Below are 22,532 nucleotides of genomic sequence, written 5' to 3' on the forward strand. Positions count from 1 at the left end.
GGCCGAAGAAACTAATTATATTTCTAAATTTAGGCACAGATATAGAACATCGATTTGATAACATCTAATTATTGCTCGATTGCTGATAATTGACGTCTTACTCCCGAGTTGGTAATGAATCCGAAGATTGTAATAGTCGCATATAAAATTAAAAAAACCTACTTACGTTTGCGTTAAAGAATAGCGATTTGACGTTTTTTAAAGTAATAAAAACTTTATTTACATCACTAAACAGGTCAAACATAAAGAGGACGTAAAGGGCGGTCTTACTGCTAAGAAAAGTTTGTTACAGAAAACCCAGGTAAAGTAAATAAGCTAAACATTAAGTAAGTAACCTGATGCTGTTAAGTAAAAATTCACTCACACAGTCTCTGCTGGTTATAACTATTAATACAAATGATCGAATTCAAATACATACTTGATTTAAATACAGTTCGTGTATTTTATATCAAGCCTGGTCAAGGGTTGACTTAATGCGTAAATATAAGAAAAAACTCGGTAAAGTTCATTAAAATTGTTCCAGTTTCGAGCTTGGAGACCTGTATCACTAAAATGTAGAAAATGTACCCATCTTTAATTTAAAATACTTACATAACATTGTCTCTCTTAAAATTTCCACTGGGGTTGTATATTCTACCTCGTCTGAGAGTAATTAAACTTTTCCTCCCTAAGGAAATCACTCGTTCGATATGTAAAATTCAAATGTAAAGTGTTTTAACAAAAACATAAGTGTTAGCAACACTGTTCGTAACAGCAGCAAAACGTCGTATGTGTATAATGGCTTGGTATAAATTATTTTTATTATTGTAATAATGTAGTGTATTGAATTACTCTCAGCATACTGCCAGAGTTTTCATGTAGATATCATAGAGTGAGAGGAAAATTGCGTGCTTGCTACGTCTGCTTTTGTCACTTGGAGGACTTGACAGTTGACAGGGCGTTGCGTGGTTACTGCCTCGACTCATTCATTTTGCACTCGGGATGAGATAGGTAATTTTCATTGATTTAGTTATATTATACTTCTGATCTTCAATAGTAATATGTGGACTTAAAAGAATAGGATATAGTGAAATATTTCAAATGATGAAGAAGGTTCAATATAACTTATTATGTATTCGTATTGCACCGTGAAATTAGCAGGGTTTTGTAAAAAACTCCACTTATTGTATTTTTTTACTTCATACACATTGTTTAATATTACGATAATTAATTAAATAATACATTAAATTTCAGTAAAAAAAATTTGGAATTATTTTACAATGTTGCTTTAAACATAACTTTTAATAATATAAGTAAACGCTAGCAAAACTGCGGAACAAAATGTTAAAATGGACAAGAAATAGTGACACAAGATTTTACAAACTCAAAGCACCTTGTTCAAAAGAAAAATCGCGAACAACCTTGGTGTGTAATGGGAAAACACGTTGGGCCACTAGCTTAAATGTATCGAAGAAAAACATTGTCCTTATTTTACATACATGCTTATTTCTTGTTATCTTTAATCCATCGTAACATCTCCATAACATGTTAATAATATTAGTTGAGAAATACACAAAAATGTTTATGATGGGTTTATAACTTCTTTAATTGAAACTAGCTAAAAAAAGCCTTAATGCCTCCTAGCTAAAAATGTTTGTTTCTCTAAAGCTTTCTGTTATTTTTTCAAATAACTATGTCGTAATAAATATAATGCTAATCTTTTAACATTTATACAATACTAGTAGGATACTTAGACTATCAGAACTTCGCCATCGGCTCGTTAATGTTTGGTCAATTGTCAATGAATGTGAGTGTGAGTCAGTGAGTGTGACTCATAGTTTTAACAGTTACATTCACATACCGGCCGTAATTTAAATTGAATACACATAACCTTGCCTTATGAATCTCTCTGTAGGCTGTATAAAAATTACTTCAACAGTTTCATTTCTTTCAGACAGATAGACAAGCTGCCGCGAAGGAAAATGTGAATGTTTGTTGTGCACATAACGAAAAATCGCGAATTCAGTGGCCGCACTCTAACCTGCTAATGACCGCAGTAGAGCTCCTTTGCACGTTTTGTGGCAGCGTGTTTTCAGGTCACTTACATTTTCCAAGTCTCTCCAGTTCTATGGAAGAATTATTTTTAACTGACGTGCGCAGAAACGGGAATTTTGGAAGCTTTATTATTTTTAGAAGTAAATGATTTAAGTTTTTGTTATTTTTATGAATCAAAGGCTTTGCTTACTTCATATACAAAAATGGTTGCAGGATTTTGTAAATTATTTATTTGGGCATTAACTTTTTTTAATGAGAATCTTATTAAGACAAATACGTTTCATGTTAATTCTTTAAAAAAACAATGAGGGTTTTCGACGACATTCATTTTGATACTTTTTTTACTGAGTGAACAATAATAGTATTACAACAGATACAGAATAACTTTCTTTCATTTGTTTAGAGGAGAGAGTATCAAGGATATATAAAAAAATATTAAATTAATTAAGAAAAACGTCAACGAGTCATGCTTTCGGAAGCTAGTAACGAATATAAATTAACAAGTACAATAAGCTCTTGAATAACCATTCCTTTAAATAAATGGTGTTACAATGCTAATAAATCCGCCACGCTGTATCTACCGGCTAATTTATTACTTTAATAATGTTAACATCAGATTTTATATAAGACGCCTCTAATTTGCTAATGGAATCTTTATTTTCGGGAAGAATAGCTTACGCAATAAAAAGATACCAACGCAAAACCTCACTAGGTTTTACTGTCACTTTACACTTAAAGTAAGCTAAGAACAAACTTTGGTGGCACGATATGATCTATCGATGTTCATTCGTTAAACCAACAAGGAAAAATAACTTAATTTTAAAGTATTTTTTTTATATCATACAATTCAGAGTCCAGGATGGTAAATTAGACATATACATCTCGTATACGTATACAATCTATTTATAAGCTAGAGTTCATTTAAAAACAAACTGTGGAGGCGAGATAGTTCAGATGTTCTATATTTTTTACGCGTGCATGTTTTTATTCCTATGCGGTGCATAGTTTTTGTTAGGTTCTATAATACATACGGAAAGTATTTACAAAGATAAAATGTCACTATAGAGATACAAACAGAGCAATGTGCACGTATTTGTCTACCTTTACCCCTGGTCCTCTCGTCTACTTCTATCTCTGCTACCAGCAGGGATCACCATTAGTTTTAATGTGGGCCTCAGAAGCCTAATCCATCCGTGCTAAGAAATTTAAGTAACTTGAAGAAGTCGGGCACGTACACTGTAGTCATTAAATGACTTCGTTAAGCTGACCTATTGCTATACATATAAAATAATGATCATACAAAGTGCTTTATTTCGATAACATTCCATTAGTCTGAAATCTCAAGTTTCTCTCCATTAATATTGTCATAACATGTATTTTTCGAAGATGAATCATACAGGTGACAATCTCTGATAAGAAAGGAATGTGGACTTTCTTTAAATTGACATATCATGGTGGAGACTGAATGAATATTAGTAATATATATGAACGAAATATTCTAATACCAAATTCTATATAACATATAATGGATTTCATCGTTAATTTGTCCACGCCGTCAATGACTAAACCAACAACGAAAAATAACTAAAAAGTAACTAAGTTTTAAAGTAATTTTTGAGCATACATATTGGAATTGCCAACACGGTGAATTTCAACACATAACACGCTTAGGATTTTTTTCTCAGAGTGGCATCCTTCTACCGTATTAAATCTGACATACGGAGAACTAACATGCTTATAAGTCCCGACTCGATCTTAATATACGAAAATATAATAAATAATCTATATATGTTTAAACACTGCTGTTTTTCTTGATAACATTATTGTCAATGAGCTTATTTTACACACGATTTTCATAGTAATACATAGTAATTGGTCATTTATATAATATAGCATTTTTTTTAAATAATTAAAACCTAATTGTAAAATAAAGGCTGTGTTTGTTATCACGTTTGTGTTGCCATTTTTACAATAATAGGATTACTTAGAGTTTGAGAGAGTGAAAGGCTCTGTTTATTAATTTCTTTTAGTACTTGTAGTAATCGTAACTGGTAGATAAAGAAAAGTACGTAAGTTATAATGCATTGCTCTATAAACATTTTTTTAGTTTAAGTTTCTTTGTGAGGCTTTAATCATAGCCCCATGGTGGTCCTTTGATATGTGACAGAACACCTGCTTCCTTCTTAGAACAGTCATATCAGTTTTGTTTGGAAGAAACTTTATCTTACTTTGAGTAAATATCTTATATAAATGTAAAATAATTTGTTAGCTTCTACACGTTGAGGTATTCGCAATCTGTTGAAAAAATGAATGTTCAAATATTACACATTTATTTTATTTTCACTAATCCCACAGCTAATATCTACACAATTACACGATACATAAAAACCACAAACACACATTTAAACATAAAATATAATAAAAAAATATTAATATAATATTAAAAAGACATTATTGAATCGAAGATCCTTTATTCGATTTCTAGCTTTGCTTGCTCTTGCTATTTATAAGTGCAAGCAAGGCTCAAATAAAGGCTATCTTGATAGACATATCTAAATAGACAGCACTTCTACGTACCTGCCTTCTAAACCAGAACTTTTTGAAACTGTAGAAATAAATGATCAAGTTTGCAATATTTGATTTGACTAGATATGTCCCTAATTTTTAAATTGAACCTTTTCCAGTGTTTTAACGAAAATAACGTCCCGTACTGGCCTTTGAATTTAAACTGTTTTTATAAGTAAAAGGCTGTATCGCTTACGGAATCTCAAAGGTAAGCACTCGTGACGTTTGTCGTTATCAAAGGTAAAAGGTAGAACGAACATTGTAATCCCTTCCAAAGGTAAACTTTGTTAGATAATTTTGTGATATGCTTCAAAACAAGTTTAATACTCTTTTACAGTAAAGTTTTCATTTACATGTAATTCATTGTTTTGTACACGAAATAATAGTGAATATAAGGATTTATAAGACTCTGAAAAAATAATAAAATTGAGGTAAAAGAAACTCGTTTTTATACAATCACATTTCTCGTTATCAAACAATTGATTTACTCCAAGGGTTAATCCGTAGGAGAAAGAATCCTCAGCGCTTATTATAGTTTGCATTTAAAAAGAACGTGCCAACTTTGGTAAGCCGTAATTAAAACATTGAAAAGCTTTTAAACACTTCAATTCTTTTTAATTTTAATGTTATAAAGAGTTTTATGAAAGCGTTTTCCTAAGACTTTTATTATGTCCCTTTTTCTAGAAAGTATTGTCGGTACCACCTTCAATACCTCAATGGATAATGCATATTACGTATAAACTGAAGGACTTAGGTTCGCTTTCTGGCGACACCATAATTGTTATGACGCACATCTGCCTGCTGTATAAACTAATTAATAAAATAGACACACAAATGCGTCAACACCAGACTGAGTGTTTCTTAGCCCCATACAATGATTAATTCAAATTAGTTTACCAAAAGCAAAATAAACGGGCGTTAATATATGTCAGTTATTTTTCTATGTTAAACGGTTTAGTTAAAGGTTTGACGACGTACCGCATGTGTAGTGCACGCATTAACTCCTTAAAATATTCCATTTCATGTGGAGTACATGTAAAATAAATATTTTTAGACATTATTTAATTCATTTCAATCTAAAGAAGGACATTTTCTCATAATTAGCAAAAGTACACGAAAATATTTCATAAAAAATGAGCATTCTTGTTTTTGTCACTTTCTTGCCACGCACCACCACTATGTGGAACCAGCTGCCCACTGTAGTATTTCCGAACCAATTCGACATAGGGTCCTTCAAGAAAAGAGCGTACCAATTCTTAAAGGCCGACAACGCACTTCCGAGCCTTCTGACAATGTGAGTGTCCATGGGCGGCGGTATCACTTAACATCAGGTGAGCCTCCTGCTCGTTTGCCTCCTATTACATAAAAAAATGTAATAACATTTTCACGAACGTAACTCAACAATGGAATCAACTAATTTCAGACCAATTCGTTTAGAATTTACTTACAACTAGTGGAACCGACAGACACGTATTAAATACAAAAAAAAAACATCTAATTCTAAATCTAAACCATTCTCGAATCCACTTCAACACACAAAGGTTTAGGAGAAGTTTGATTACTGACTGATAATATAAATAAAAAATTCGAAATATTATTAGTAAATAAAGTTGGTTAAATAGTTAGTAATTAATAAAAAAAAATTGTTACAGGTAAATCTTTGATTTTGGTGCTCGCTACTTCTAATTTTTCTCAAACTAACGTATCTCATAAAAACAGATTGTTATTTGAAAAAAGGTATTTTTGTACCTTAAGTCGTTTATCCCTGAACATTTCAAATTACGTGTCCCTTAAACCCCGCGCATTACTACAGCATTACAATGCGTAACACGGACTTGTAACATTACCATTAGATACGACATATCTCTGAGTCGATAAAAAAATTTAAATTCACACCCGTCCTTGTTACACTTGGGGTGTCTTACCAATTCCATCTCTGTCCCACTAGCAATAATTCACACGGACAACTCGGGAAAATTACTTTTTAAGTGAACCCCAAGAGTTCTTAAAGAAAATGTTTTGGTTGCTCCATTAGGTAACGTTTATGGCCTAACTGATACTATATTTGTATTTAATGGATTTTAAGTTGATTTTTTTAGTATTCTTGGTATAAGTATAACGACCGTCGAACTATTCAAATGTATAGCCACTTTGGAATGAACACAAACAGTTAATTAGTCATCACATATAGTATGTTGGTATTCTACTGTATCAATATTATTATTTACATTTTATTCGAACATTTTCGAAGCACTTTTAGGATTCGTTTTTTATTAATAAACATTAACAGATCATAAAAAAACGTAAGTATGGAAAAAATACTTGTCAAAGCATGTGACTGTGTGGGGGCGGCTCACACCCTATCTGATTTATTAAGAAGCTTTTAGGGTTCTCCATTATTAGATACTAAATAATTATTAATAAAAAACCGACACATTCGAATAGTCCTTGTGATTTTTGACATATACATACTATATATATTAAAAATCTATTCTTTAATCTATTTGTGACATGTATTATGCGAGAGCTACAATTCCATACCCATTTTGCGTTGGTTAAAATATTCGCTCAGGTTATTCGTAGTATCTGACGTAAATATTAATTAGACACTCATAACGTGTAGCGGTATTAAGAGTGTAAACACACGGTGGCACGGTAAAGGAAAACATCGTTAGAAAACCTGTTTTAGATTAAAATATATACGACACACGGCCCGAAGCTGATTTTCCTCAAAACAAGCAAGACGCAAAAGTATATGGTTAATGCACCTACATTACACTATCTAATATATCTCTCTTCTCCGTCGGTAGCTCATAGCTCAGAGTCGTGATCAGCAAGGAAACATCTATCTGTTTCCACCGGTTTCTGTCCAGCGCCTATAGTACAGTTTTGATGACGATGAGTTCTGTGTTACCAATCACGATCTGTTCCTCAATATAAATCCTTATGAAAAAATATTATAACTATTAATATTGCACATATTACATACTTTCACAATTCCATGTTGGGGCATAGATCGTATAATACTACGGAACAAATACCGGCTGTGGCTGACACATTTTTGTGATCAATTTTAAATTAGGGTTATCTCACGTAAGACAGACTTAATTGGAGGCCCGGAGATTGACTAATGTGTTTTTAACAAAGGTCCTTTTTTATTAGACCCTTTGATAAAATCCCTCGAATGAGAGGAATGTGAGCGGGATGTTTTAATTATTATGACGTTTTACGAGTTAGGTCGTGCTCTTTAAGAGGATTACAATATTTATCCAAAAATGAGTATTATTTAATTTCCACGTGAGTACTAATCAGAATAAGATTTATATAAAAGTTTGCTTCAGAACTGTTAGTATGAGATAAAACGAAATTTAAATAACATTGAAATACGCAAGTGCCTCATATAGTAACTGCGTTCGCTTATCAAATTAATACAAAAAATTGTTAATCTGATTTTATACAATTTTAATGTTCTAAAGGGTTTTATGAAAGCGTTTTCCTAGGACTTTTATTATGTCAATTATTAATGTTATTTTATTAAATTATTCCGAAAAACAAATTCGTTACCTGTTTGAAAATTTACCAGACCGTGGTTGACATGTGTATCGGCAAGAATAAGTCTTGGGTCTGATAAGTATTTTTTTTATATTTATCTTAGACGAAGAAGGCTGTAAATATATTATATATGAATAAAATCGCAGTAATAACTTCCATTAGGAACTTTTGTGAAAATCAAATGCATTGCTTAATAAAAATAAACTTTAATTATACAATATTTACACCTTAAGTATTATTTAATGTTTTTCGTACATACAAAACTACAATGGGCAATTATAGTTAAAAAACACCTAATATTCTATAGCTATTTTAATGCTTTTTGTGAATCGGTGTTTGACATAGATTTTCATAAAAGTAACACGACCAAATTTACTAAATCTTGTAAAATCACAATACTGATTGGGTTTTTCTTTCCAAACATAACGTTTTAAGTTAACAGGACATTATTATGGCTGTAACTTTCGTTTATATGACTAAATGATTCTTTCTGGACAACATTCTGGAAACGGTGCACTTAAATTTCCAACTCGGAAGAAGCCTGGTGTGATACTGGGTTCACATCTGAAATATAAAGTATATTATAATTCTTCTTTCTTACAAAAGCCCCTTATACATCACTCAATCTAAACATCTCTAAGCTTTTTATCTAGCCAAGGCATACTAAATGAAGGGAACAGTTAAACTCACAATTATGTTGTATTGTTATGATTAGATTGGTAACGTTTTCACAGTTTAAACGAGTAGTTGTATTGAGAAGAATAATCTAAGTGTAGCGTACTCAGAGGCATTCATTAAATTATCTTTTTGGTAAATTCATATACAAATACAAATGAAACTTAGCTACGAAAATTAATGACCAAGTTAAAACCTATTTATGTATAAATATAATAGGCTTAGGCATTATTTAAGTATTGAATAGCTAAGGAATGATTAACTAAACGAACGATTTTAGGGAGCTTTCGCGCTTAAACTTAAATCAATGAATTTTTGTAAAGAAACAACATTCAAACTAAACGTTGACAAAGTCCTGAAGACGTTTTCGTTTCAAGAAGATATTTTAAGACTGTTACAACTATCTCAACTAAGTAATTGGTACCAAAAGTTTACAAAGTTCCATTCTTAATGCGGCAAGTACCAACTCATCGCAACCCGTAACGAGACGCAAAGTTAAAAACTACCTCATACCTATTAATTAAAACTTTTTCATGCAAACAAATAACTATCTAAATTTCAAACTGGCTTTTTTTGCTTCATTTCGGGTAACTTTTGCGACTAACATTTACCATAGCGTAAATGTTCGTCGAAAAAGTGTTTTTTTATTACAAAAAAAACAGTCCCTTTAGATACCTATGTATAAGCAAATCAAAAGAATTAATTTCTAAGATCTAATTTTCGTTGTATGTACAAACAAATGTACAATAAATATTCAGAATAATTCTCAGAAACACTAAACCTCATTGTTACGTTGTTTTACTAAATTACTACTAGTTGGTCTCTTTTACTCAAGCTTGAACACTATTTGACAGAATGAAACGAATGACTATTAGTTTAAATAGTCTTACAAAACGTATTCAGTTTTTATGGATAAGAGCGTTAGTTTTGTATGGTTTGAGGATCTTATCATCTATCTATCATTTAATTGCAGATATCACATAGGTTTTCTGTAACTGTCATTTCAGGTTACGAGTAAGCATGCTTTAAATTCAACAATTTAATTTTAAAAAAAAACATCTCCCTAAGAAATGCGTCTTTTATCAAGGGGACAATGATAAGGGTGGAAACATCTGTCAAGACAAAAGGTCGGATTCCATTGGTTTTTGTTGCATTAATTTGTCACCTTTTTAGAGCACCGCATTCATTTCAACCTTTTTGGAATTTGACATAAATAATTCCGTGTCTGAATGCCTACGCAGCTTAGTAGATAAAAATATAATATGTACTTAGCAGAGGTCCTTGAGTGAAGCCAAACTAAATTGAAAACATCTAATATTTAAATTCAAATAAAAAAACCAATGGCGATAACCTTTTAGGTTTGGACCACAGATTTCTATATGATAACAAAAAATCATTATCACCTATTTTTCAAGTAAACAAGCAAACAAGTAGGTGATCAGCCTTCTGTACATGACATGTACATGAAAAATAAGTCATAAAGTGTGTGCATTATTTATAGTTTTCTAAATGTGCTCGTAATTAAATCTCCAAAGACATTTTAGAGGTTTCCAAAAGCCTATTTTATGCAAATACACATAAAACAAACAAATAGATAAAGTTTTTCATATATAGTATAAGTACCTACAATATTATGCCTTGTGTATACCTCAAAACATCTTTAGTGGTGAGATCTACTGAAATTTAGTAATAGTTAGTAAACAGAACTTACTTTGTAGTATCAATATACGCTTCATAAGCATCAGGTGTACCTTTGTATTCAATTACACTTCGTTTTTCTCTCGTCAGTTCATCCAGCTTAATCACTTTTCCGACCCTCTCCAATTTCACCTTCTTTCGTAATGGCTTCAATAACTTAGATTTATCTAAATTTGCTCTAACTTCATCTAAAATCTTTTCACTGAGTGGTTTGGTTTTCCAATCAGTTATGTCACTTTCTACTTCAGAGCTTCCATCATTTTTCATAGCTTCAATATTTTTCTCTTCGGCTATGGCAGCTTTCGTATCTTCTGGTGCAAATTGAGGTTGGTATGCGTGAGATGGTGCTTTTCTATAGGAATCTAATTGTGCCCAAGGGTAGTTATTGTAGTAGTAACTAGCAGGGTACGAACTATAATTGTAATGGTGAATGTAGGAAAATGGATATGGTAGTAACATAGGATCCGCTAGGTGGTGTTTGTTAACATACGGCTTTATTACTGATCTATTGTACCAAGGGGGTATAAAGCCCTGGGGCTTAGCGTAAGGTTTAGAGCAAGGTCGAGGCGGAGTCGCGCATGGTCTTGCTGTAGGTGGCGTAGGTGGTAAGTATGGTCTATGAATGTATGACGCTGACCGCTGGAAATTTGACATTGGGTAATAGTATGGGGTTCTACCAAATCCATTCCTTGAAGTTGGTCCGTTAAAATATGGATACGGATAATATGTCTGTGGCGGTACTCTTGTACTTTCTTTCTCCATATCTGTCAGATTCTTCTCCATGTGTGTCTGATGTAAAGGCTTATAAAAATACGATTTGTGATGCTTTTTCTTTTTTTCGTGTTTTTCATCTTGAAGCGCATTTATTGTTTCCTTAATTAAACTTTCTGTTGTAGCACCATCTATTTCTTTGTGAAACTCTTGTGCCAAGTTATATATTTCTATTATTGCTTCTAGGTCACTTTTTTTAACAGTATGTAAAATCTCGGTTATCGCCTTTATTTCAGTGTCCGTTAAATATCTATCATTCTGATTATTTATTTTTTGTTGGTCGGTAGCATAACTATTTTCTATATATATAGGACCTTTATCTAGTTGAGACTCTTTTGTTACAGCAAACGAATTATCACTTGGGCTAGTTTTCATATCGTCTATATCTCTTAGAAAGTATTTATCTGTAATATTAATTTTGGTAATTGGCACATATTCTGTTTCTGTGTGATTCCTTTTTCTTAGCTTACACGTGTAGTTTCCACAGAAAGTTCCTGATGGCCAAGTGGCGTTAACGGGATAGAGCTTGTATGTGTCTGGGTCTTGGCAGTATAATCCTGGAATTTATATAATTGTAATCAGCAAGTTGTAAAAATCAATTCTTCATTTAAACAAAAAAAATTACTCACACAACGTTACTAGAATTAGAAATACATTTTTACCGTTTGACATATCTAAAAGAGATTCCGAGTAGTGACAAAACGCAGCTTATTATAGTTTATTTAATTTAAAAAAAACCGAGAATTAATTCATTTAAAACTAGATTTGAAAATAGCAGAACTTTTATTCTGTTTTAAAACCATAGGCGTTTTGTCATATAACTATACCTAACATAGCTAAATGTTATTGTTATTGTTATAAGGTTGTTATCATTAGAATTGTTTGGTTATATCATTAAAAACAATACGACAATTGATATCATCACTTTGTTCTTGATGTTATCTCAACTTTTGAAACAGTGTGAGTTCATCAGTCTAAATATATTACAAAGCATAGATAATGCTTACTTTTAATAGGTTAGGAAAAACATACAATATTTGTTATGAAAAATAAGTAATTTAATAAAGATTCAAGGAGTATGTACATAAATTTGATTACACACACTTTTGCATGGTTCGTATATACGGACATTTCAAAAAAGGTTAATATATTTTTCTGTCGCTGTTAAAATGAAAAACAAGTAAAATAGCCTCAAATACATTCAGATTTGTACAATAATTTCAATTGAATGTATATTATTACAAGTTCCAATGGCAGAGGCAAAATGTTGACAATAGCGTTCCGAATTGCTGAGTGGCAAATATTTTCGACTCACAGACGTATATACGTATCATTATATCACTACAAAAGTTTTTTGTATAGGATGAGCTAGGATTTTGGCATTGATCATTAATACTTAATATGAAACCGTAAAGCCGCAAATTAGGAAAACAATTATATTACATTATGTATACTGCTAAAGTATTTAAATATCTAATTGTACCATAAGAATGTGAAGCCCCATCCTCTTTTAAACACGGAAAAGACACATTTCTATAGTTTGCATTTTTCTCTAAGTAAATCGTTAAAAAAAAATATCTAGAAATGTTTAGTTACTCAAAAATGTTTAATATTATTTATAAAATAAAATAATATGTTACCTTTTATAGATTTAGCAGCATCCGTAGCACAAATAATAAATACAATCCACAAATAAATCATGATGTACGGATGCGCGCGCGCTGTTATTGTTACTAGCGGATACTGCATTTTGTCATTCATATTGTTATGATTTCAATTGCGTTTGCTATTTCAGTGGTTCTCAAAATGAACGCTTCACTAGCTCTAACCGCTATTCATTTATCCTTAAAATAAACTATATTTGAACGATATATCGCGTATTCTTTGTTTAAACATTTATCAAATAGTACAGATAAAGAGTTAAAAATAAGTTATTTAAACGTTAATGTACATAGGACAACTCCTATAACAGTGCCCTAATCTGAAAGGCTGTTAATGAGAAAAGCGTAACAACATATCACAGATTCACAAATTTACTGAAATAGTTTAATTATTTTATTACTTCATATTGCATTCCCTTATTGATGTCAGACTTCAATAAATGATTATTATATATTGATTTCGTGTATTTTATTTTTATTTATCCTTTATTGTAAGTTGTTTATATAAAAATGATATCATCATTGATATTTGAGCAACTCTGTCGTATATTTCGCAAACGTGACAATCGAATAATAATATTACGACACTCGTTCAAATTACTGACACAAATCCTATCAATTGTATGATCTAGATTATAATTAGATAAATGATAACGTCATTGTATTTTTAACACGCATTCGTAAAAGAGCCATCTCAGTATATCCAAGTTTTCATTATAATTATTGTGCACGCAATTGATAAGCTTCCTTAAGGAACTGACATGTTTACAATTTGACAAGAAAATGATAACCCTGAAAAAGCACGTGGTATATACAATGATGGCAATACCCTTAATCGCTAAAAGTTTAAATATCCTCAACATAAATTTTAAAAAAAATGTATGTATTACTCAGCACCTACCGTTTAACGCGAAGTTAAATCGTCCGTAGGAGCCTTCCGCGGTAAATGGATTAATCAAAAATACTTTTAAATTAATTTTCTGAGGTTAGCGAGTTCAAATAGGGAAAACGAAATTCGAAATGAATATTTTGATACAACATAAGCTTTAAATAATCAAGCCTACACCGAGAAGTAGATAAAACCCATTCGACTGTTATAAACTGTGGCACATCGTTTACAGAATGTTTACAAAAACTCAAAAAACATTGGGGAAATATTCTCATTCATTCGTACGTTGAGTGACCTCGCAAAATATTAGTCCGACCGCTGTTTTGAATTTTACATTTTGTTGATTTTAGCTCTGTACTGCGAATGATGTTTTAAGATTGAAGTTTTATTCAACGTTAGAGTGCAGCCGAATGTTTAGATTAGTATTTTAAATTTGTATGACTTTTAGGAGTTAATTAGTTTGTAGACATTTGTACTACAATGAAACGGTCCCAAAAATCTAATCCTTTGATACTTAAAGGCTTTCCTACTATGCTACCACCGTAGTACACTTTCTCGTCATTATAGACTGCTCTAATCAAACTGTTGGTACTAAAAGACGCCATATTCAAATACAACACGTGTGTGTCCTTATGTACACGCGTAAGAAGTTATACTTTTTTGGCGTAACAAGATAAAAATCTTTTATATTTTTTATCGTTCGCTTTATTCTACGTTAGCAGAAAAAAGCGACATAACATTAGAGAAAGAGGTATTTAATACATTGAAAGTTTTATTATATCGCATTATCTAGTTAAGTAAGTTTATTTAAATATCACAAAAACATTATTTCTACATAATTGATTTTTCCCTAACGCACCAAAAAAACATAACTTCAATAATGTACATATAAAACTATCAAATATTTTACTAAAATCAAAAATAATGTAAAAATATTTACACTTAATTACATGGGATTGGGTTACGGTTGCCTCACATTTAAGATTCGTTCCTGTAGACAACTGTAATTTCAATCTTAAATGGTCATAGGTTATTAAAGGCCTCTCATTACATCCTTTGCGGCAATTCCAAAGACAATTTAATATCAGAAACAATTCCATACAGGACCTCGAAGAAATTATACCGCACAGCGGGGGATGTATAGTCAAATATTATTCATTTAAATAACATATTTAACACTCATAAAATAAAGCACACAATGGTATGATATATTTTAGTTTAAAGGCTCAACAGATTCTTTGTTGATCCGAATATAAACCTTAATGGCGTTATAATAAGTAAAAAAACTGTGTAATGACAGATGAAATTACATGGCCGTTAAGTTACTCAGCGGGAGTTAACGTATTGGTGTTGAAAAAAATTAATTTGAGTTGGACGTGTGAAGTGATGGCAAAATTATCATGCAAATGGGCATATTTTATCATATAATTATGCGTATTCAGATCTTTTGCAGCAGTAGAAGGAACTTTAACGAACTATAAAGTTAAGATCATAACAACCTACCATTTTTGATTGATTTTGTTTACCAATCCGTTTCCGAGTGGCTTGATTGGCCTTGGCGTTGCCTAGAGATGTGGAATATCTCTGCATCTTCTACCGCATTTACCACTGTGGTTAGGAGGAGTATTTCGGATGAATACCTCCAGCTGAGTTAGACTAAGAGAGACGAAACACGAAATTTGACTAGTATCACCCCGACGTCCGTCATTTTCCAACCATCAAGTTTTCGCCGCGCACCACCACTGTGCTGCTGCCCACTGAAGTTTTACGAACCAATTCCACTTAGGGTCTTTCAAGAAAAGAGCGTATCAATTCTTAAATGACCGGCAACGCAATTCGAGATTGCGAGACAGCGGCGATATCGCCTAACATCAGATGAGTCTGCTACCCGTTTGCCCCTTGGTCTATAAAACAAAAAATTGTTGGCATGAATGTTGGCACAACTCTTGCAATGACAATATTGGTGATTATAAGAGAAGTGTATTTTTAAGGTAAAATAATAAACCTCGCGTACCGTAATTCCTGTACACATATGTTAGCTTCTAATATTTATTTAATTAAATTCTAAACATTTTTATGAAACATATTCTTAAGAATCTTGCTACAAATGCGCACGTGCAGTAGTTATTCATTTGACTCGTTGGGTTGTTTACGAATTGTTACGAATTTACTCGACCATCTCCCCGAAGTGGGATGCTCGAGTAGCCTTGCTGTAAAGGATTCACGCCCACGAGGTATGCGACATATTTTTTTCCCCATTTTTAAAAATGTAGGTACTATTTTTTTTATACTTTTTAGGGTACATTTGTTATGCTATCAAAAGTAGCTTACGAGTTTAAAGTTCTGTTCCTTTATTAACGGAAGACTGTGCTATTGCGTGGGAAATGTGGAACTGTGCTATGTTTTTGGATTTCTAAAGCTTTTACCAATTATAACCTCTCGGCCCTGTCTTGACGTATAACTTATATCGATAAAAATCGAAGCTCCAACTGAAGGCATACCTACCCAACATATATGAAAGAAAAGGAGTCCTATACTAGTATAATTTCTTGTTTAATTGTAGATATGATCTTGAATTGTCTGATTTCTTTTTAACCCTCACGCACGCAAAGAACAATTCACGTTATTTTTTTTATTTTTAAAAGCTGTCACATTACATATTTTTATAATATTTACCGTTTGTATGAAATATAAATAAATTTAATAAGTATATAGGAAACACTAAGAACTAGATCAACTGCCGCTAACACATGTAATAATATTGAATGACTTTATTTTGCTTTGCTTGAAAACATTACAACAAAGAATATAGGCAATGCATCGTTTTATTAAGTAAACTGTTTTCAGAAACGTAAAATACGGCTTCTATAGCCAATATACAAGGAGTAACAGAATGTAGTTGTTAATTTTTGCCTACCTATATTGTGTCCTCCGTAGAAAAAATATTATCTTTCTGTGTTTAAAGAATAACATGACTATGATGCGAATATTAAAGTACATATTTGCATCTTTTTAACATATTTTTATTGATGTATAGATTCAAAAACCGCTTCTTAGCAGGATATTCAAATAGAATGTATTTTAGTTACGGTGAATATTCAATATTATGGTTGATCCCATTAGTCACAGTACAAGATATTGTTAAAACATTAACAGGTAAATACAAGAACTCAGTAAACCTTGTTAAACCTCAAATCATAGTTCCGTGCAGTGGAACACGCGATCCAACCATTCCCTCCGATTCTAAGCGATTCTAAACGAATTGTTCTTTATATTTTATTTTTTCGTGACTATTGCTCCTTTGTTGGTTTGAGGTTGTTGAAAGGTTATATTGAGGTCCTGCTACACTGCAAACATCAATCATAATTTATTGATGCGTTTTATAGCATATGATAAGTGTTATGACGTTTACTGAGATGTGATGTTAAAATTGTTAACACAATCATTGTATTAAAACAAATAGCAAACATTTCTTTGTTACTAGTTTTAACTATTGTCTCTTTTTAACCCAACATAAACACAGTTCGACAGAAAGAGACAAAAAAGTACGAGTAGTTAAAAGAGTGTAATTGAAGTAAAGTAAGTTGTCTACAGGTCATATAATATTCAATAGCGGAGCATCAAGGAAAAGTATTACCTTGTACGAAGTAAATGTACACGTAATATTTGGATCATGTTTTTCGTTTATGATTTAATAGAACAAAAATCAATTACTCGTAATAAGTAAATCGTAGTAATTTTTTACTTGTCCGTAATAAATCAAGATTAACAAGGAGTTTTTTGCTTTTTTTTATATTCAAAAGGACCTAGTTTGCTTTGGCTTTTGATTTCTAAACTATGCTGGTATATAGAAGCGTTAAAATTTTATTTTTAATTCAGTAGTGCTATAAGACTTCTGCATATTTGCCATCGATCTTTAATGTTATGGATGTAGACATAATTCTATTGTAAGATGGTTTCTATATGACGATTTTGTTTACCGTACAAATCTTAAATTGCACCAAAATTTCACACGTAGACAAACTGAATAGCTCATATCATCTTTTACTATTGCTTAATATATTATTTATGAACTAAAAGTACAGAGAACGCAAAAAAGCTACTAAGGGGTTAAACCTTGGTGCCTGAAGGGCGACACCACAGTCCAAAATTTAAATTACTTAAATTACGATGATACATAACACCGAGAGAAAAAAACGTTTTTATACCTGGTACATAATATTAAATTGATCTTAAAATTATGAAGCCAAACAATCACATCCCAGGTTGCCTAAAAAATACCTTTTTAGATTTTTTGGTAAACAATTAACAAGTCACGGAACAATATATGAGGTTGTCCGGTCTCCATATACATGATTTGCGGGGACTGCACGAAGTTGTAGGTTGCTTAAAGCCCTTGTATGACTCAAATGTTCGACACTGCTTCTCAGATCAGATTTAAACTATCCCTAAGATTAAAACTCCTTGAGAAACGAATATCCAACATATTCATAGATTGGTATAAGTCCACAGTGTCTAAATAATCTAATATCATTATTAATGTATTGGATTTTCAAATAAGGTACACATTAATATAATTTTCTAAATAGCCAAATGTAGTTTCGAATCCAGAACTTTCTCTTAGTCACATAACACTTCCATTAATAACTAAATAGTTTTAGTTAATACTGTGTTTAGCTCTTATTGTTTCCTTGTGTATACAGAAGTAAGTCATACATAAGTCTGAGAATAGACAATCGCGAGCTTACACGGCTTCCGTACAAGCTTAACAATAACAAACAAATCATTTGAGATGTCCGTAAATAACGAAAAATGCCCACGTCTCCACAAAGTAATATCGTTAACAATATTTTGTACGTAACGACTAACGAATAACTGCAGTAATACATCACTGTACGAGCGCGGCTTAACTACTTGTTATTCTCAAAAATATGTTATTTCATAAAATATATTTTTTCACAATTATTTTAATTATGAAGGACTTCAAAAGTATACAAAATTTAAACCCATATTTTATCACATTTTACACTAATTTCTATATTTCTTACTTAGAAGAGGTATACATATACCATTCTATACAATATTTATCAATCAAATACGATATCGATAGATTGAAGGATTTACTAACATTTCAGACATTTGAACGTAATTTAAGATCTAAGAACCAATAAAACTTAATCTAACATCAAGACTAAAATCTCTTCATGTTTCTTAAAATTTGTAATTATTTTCATCCCTTTACTTGAAAGGTTTAATATAAGCTAGCAGCTAAAGAGATACAATAATTACAATAATTTTCTTTATTGTTTTGACCTGTAATAAGCCTCCAAATCGTACATACCTAAATACCTAGAGCACGCGATCTGTGAGATTTTTATCCTTTCCCCCAGTCCTATAAAACAGCAGAGTATAAAATGATTTAAATTAACAGTTAATTTTAACACTAACAAAGGACGTAGTTAACGCATCTTTCGTTAACGAAATGGATGGTTCAATCACAAACCTGTCAATTAAATCACCCTGTATTTGTTATCTAAATTAACTTTCATGAGTAACTTTTCATTTTTAATTAATTGTATAATAGATATTGAAGTTAAAGCGTATCGTTATATCTGTTATATGTTTTATTTTATAGGTTTATGACTCAGTGATTAATATTGATGAACGTATGTATGATTTAAGTTCGCGGAAAAATAATATTGAAAACAAAATTTTTTTTCGCAAAACTTTGACCCGGTATTAATAACTGTCATATTATTTTTATGCTGACGTAATATTTAATACATTTTTGTAAATTTAGTGAAAGTATATATTAAAAAAAGGTCCATTTTATTTCGTCAGTTTAATTAAGTTTCTTTTGCGAAGACAATTCAGGTTGTTATTTGAACTCCTGCAGCAGTCAATAGGGCATGGGGCAGACATATTTCTGAGTATATATCTTGACCCTTTTTAAGACACAATAACGATATTAATAATGTTGTTTTTTAACGGCATCAAATCTAGGAGCTCTGTGCACCTGACCAATCATCATGGAAGTTATTAATGAACGAGTAGTTGATAAATTCCCACATAAAACATTTTTTATATAAAAAATACTGTATATTATGAGCTTTTATTGTACAAAAAGCGCAATAAATCACTGTAAGTATGTAAATGGCTCATCTATTTTAATTAGTCGCTTCGATTGTATGTATGTTGATGTATGGTCAGTAGAGCTATGAATTCATAGACTTGAAAACAATGAGTTGATAATATGTATATTTTCGTATATTTGTAGCATAGTTAAATATGTTTAAATGTCACACACTTGATATTCGGTAAAGAAAAAACATTTTGGTACGAAAATAACGTAATAGACACAAAATTCTCTTCTATTGTTGAGTTTACGGGCAGGAGTATCACTTAATGTTAAGTGATACCGCTTGTGGACACTGACTCTGCCAGAAGGCACGCAAAGTGTTACGGCCCTTTTACGAGTTGGTACGTTTATATCTTGAACCTGAAGGCCTTGAGTGAAATTGGCTTGGAAATAAAGTTTGAAAGTGCCTTACAAAGCGGTCAATAGTAACAACAGACGTTGAAATGATACGGTAGGAATCGAACTGACAAATGAAACTCAACTGCTGGTATTTATCCGAACAACTCCTACAAAACATGCTAAATGCGGTAGAAGATGCAGAGCATCCACAAAAATAGCGATATTTTAACTGAACAACTGTCGTTGCAGCCTCAAAAATCTGGCGTTATATATGATATTGTATATTACGAACAATATAAACTAATAATAATTCTCCAGAGACGTTACTATATTATACAATCTAGCCTTATTAGTTTCAGATTTCCAAATCTATTTCAATGACCATTTTCCTACTTAGAATAATGTCCGGTCTATGAATCGCTTAGTCTATGGTACTTTAGTCCCCATATAATTGGTAGATTCTTCGGGCGATACTGATTCCACGCCTCCACGCACCATTTCTCTTTGCATTGACTGTTTATTTATTACTGCCAGACACAAAAATCATTTATGTATTTTGTAACATAGACTTTTTAACTAGCAATATATATAGCATGCATCTTCAACTTTGTTATTGCTAATAAAACCTTCCTCTAAGGAATATGGTATATATCTATCAGGAAATTTAACTTGAAGTAATAATGGCCTGCGTTCTAATCACGACTGTGCGCCAATCGTATATTCATCCTATGTGTCTATATCTGTACTCGCTCATATGTTTAATGCAAACACCGTCAGAAAACATGGAATTTCACAAACCCCATGTTTGTATATAAAATAAAAATAATTTTACAATTATAATAATACTATTACAAATCTTCCAGTTAATTCTAAATCAACTCTGGATTTATATGAACTGGACACTAATAAGTATATCAATGAATATTAGTTACGCATGAAACAGATCGAAAGATGTGGTCTCTTGGCCATCAGGCAGAAGTTACTATATATCTATCTAAATCGTCTTAGAACAAACGATCTACCTAGTAATTTATAGTTAAGACTGTTTTCCGGAAACATTTAAATGTTACTAATTAATTATATATAATAAGATTAGTGTTGGCCTGTTGGCTGCAGCGTGCGACTGAGGTCGTAGGTTCATCCCCGGCTGTGCACCAATGGATTTTCTTTCTATGTACGCATTTAACATTCGCTCGAACAGTGAAGAAAAACATCGTGATGAAACCAAAGGCATGCCGCCTTAGACCCAAAAAGTCGACGGCGTGTGTCACAGCAGGCTGATCACCTACTTGCCTATTCGATTTACAAATGATCATGAAACAGATACAGAAATCTGAGGCCCAGACCTAAAAAGGTTGTAGCGTCATTGATTATTATTATTAATTAATTAGTATTAATATTTATATATTCATGCATGCCAAAGGAGTAGGCCATTTTTCTTCTCTAGTACTTATTGGATTTCGTCTAAGGCGGACGTCGAGTTGCCTTGAATATTAGTAGTAAGACTTGTATAATACACAATATGGTTCAAAACAGTACGTTTAACGTACCTCTATAGTGTATTATTTACATAATAACATGGAAATTTAGAACTGAGTTTTCAAGATAAATTGTTCAGCTATTTATAAAAATTAAATATTCGAGCAACAATCGTCAATTTCCAACCAATCGTAACTCGTTTCACAATCGTTAAAAGTTTGTTGGCGCAAACGGGCCGCTTTCGTGCCAAACGAGACTCAAATCTTCACTGCCAATTCACATATGCCATAAAGAGTTTAAACTTTGCGATTTAAACGATATCAATAATATAACTGATATGGCCCAATGCTTCCAAAAAGTTGATAACGTTATAGTTATTGAGCTTTATTTGGTCGCTTAACTGCAGACTCATACAGATTCAGTGTTATTTACTTTAACTTGATAAATATTATATTCTGATTTACGCTTTTTATTGATTTATTATAGGCTGTAAAACGTCGGAAAAATTTAAATTTAAAATTATATAAAATATTATAAGTTTATAATAATACAAATAGCTTTAATCCGGTAAAAAAATTGTTTTCTTTCAATGTGTAAAAGCTATGTTAACCAAAGACAATACTTTTCTGATTCAGCTTTTAAATGTACAGCGAATAGCATGGCAAAGTCACAAAGGGCTCATCCATGAATACACTAATTATTAATATACGTGTTCTGTATGAATTTTATC

The 22,532-nt window shown here is 31.7% G+C and overlaps 2 protein-coding genes across 6 annotated transcripts in view; one reads left to right on the forward strand and one right to left on the reverse strand.

The window, feature by feature from the left end:
• The window catches only part of LOC123710770 (ADAMTS-like protein 1), a 186,922-nt gene that overhangs the window by 81,773 nt on the left and 82,617 nt on the right, over window positions 1-22,532 (forward strand). The gene's annotated exons all lie outside the window — the stretch shown is intronic.
• Window positions 8,355-13,022, reverse strand: LOC123710771. 2 transcript variants are annotated; one of them, XM_045662952.1, is made up of 3 exons: window positions 12,936-13,022; window positions 10,578-11,852; window positions 8,355-8,715 (listed from the first exon to the last, which is right to left on the reverse strand). In XM_045662952.1, exons 1-3 carry the CDS (start codon window positions 12,994-12,996, stop codon window positions 8,669-8,671), a joined length of 1,383 nt encoding a protein of 460 aa, XP_045518908.1. In that variant the 5' UTR covers window positions 12,997-13,022; the 3' UTR covers window positions 8,355-8,668. The 2 variants fall into 2 exon arrangements, with proteins under 2 accessions (XP_045518908.1, XP_045518907.1); XM_045662951.1 differs by having other exon boundaries at window positions 8,356-8,715; window positions 10,538-11,852.

The sequence above is a fragment of the Pieris brassicae genome, chromosome 6 (assembly GCF_905147105.1).
Source record: "Pieris brassicae chromosome 6, ilPieBrab1.1, whole genome shotgun sequence".
Classification (NCBI taxonomy): domain Eukaryota; kingdom Metazoa; phylum Arthropoda; class Insecta; order Lepidoptera; family Pieridae; genus Pieris; species Pieris brassicae.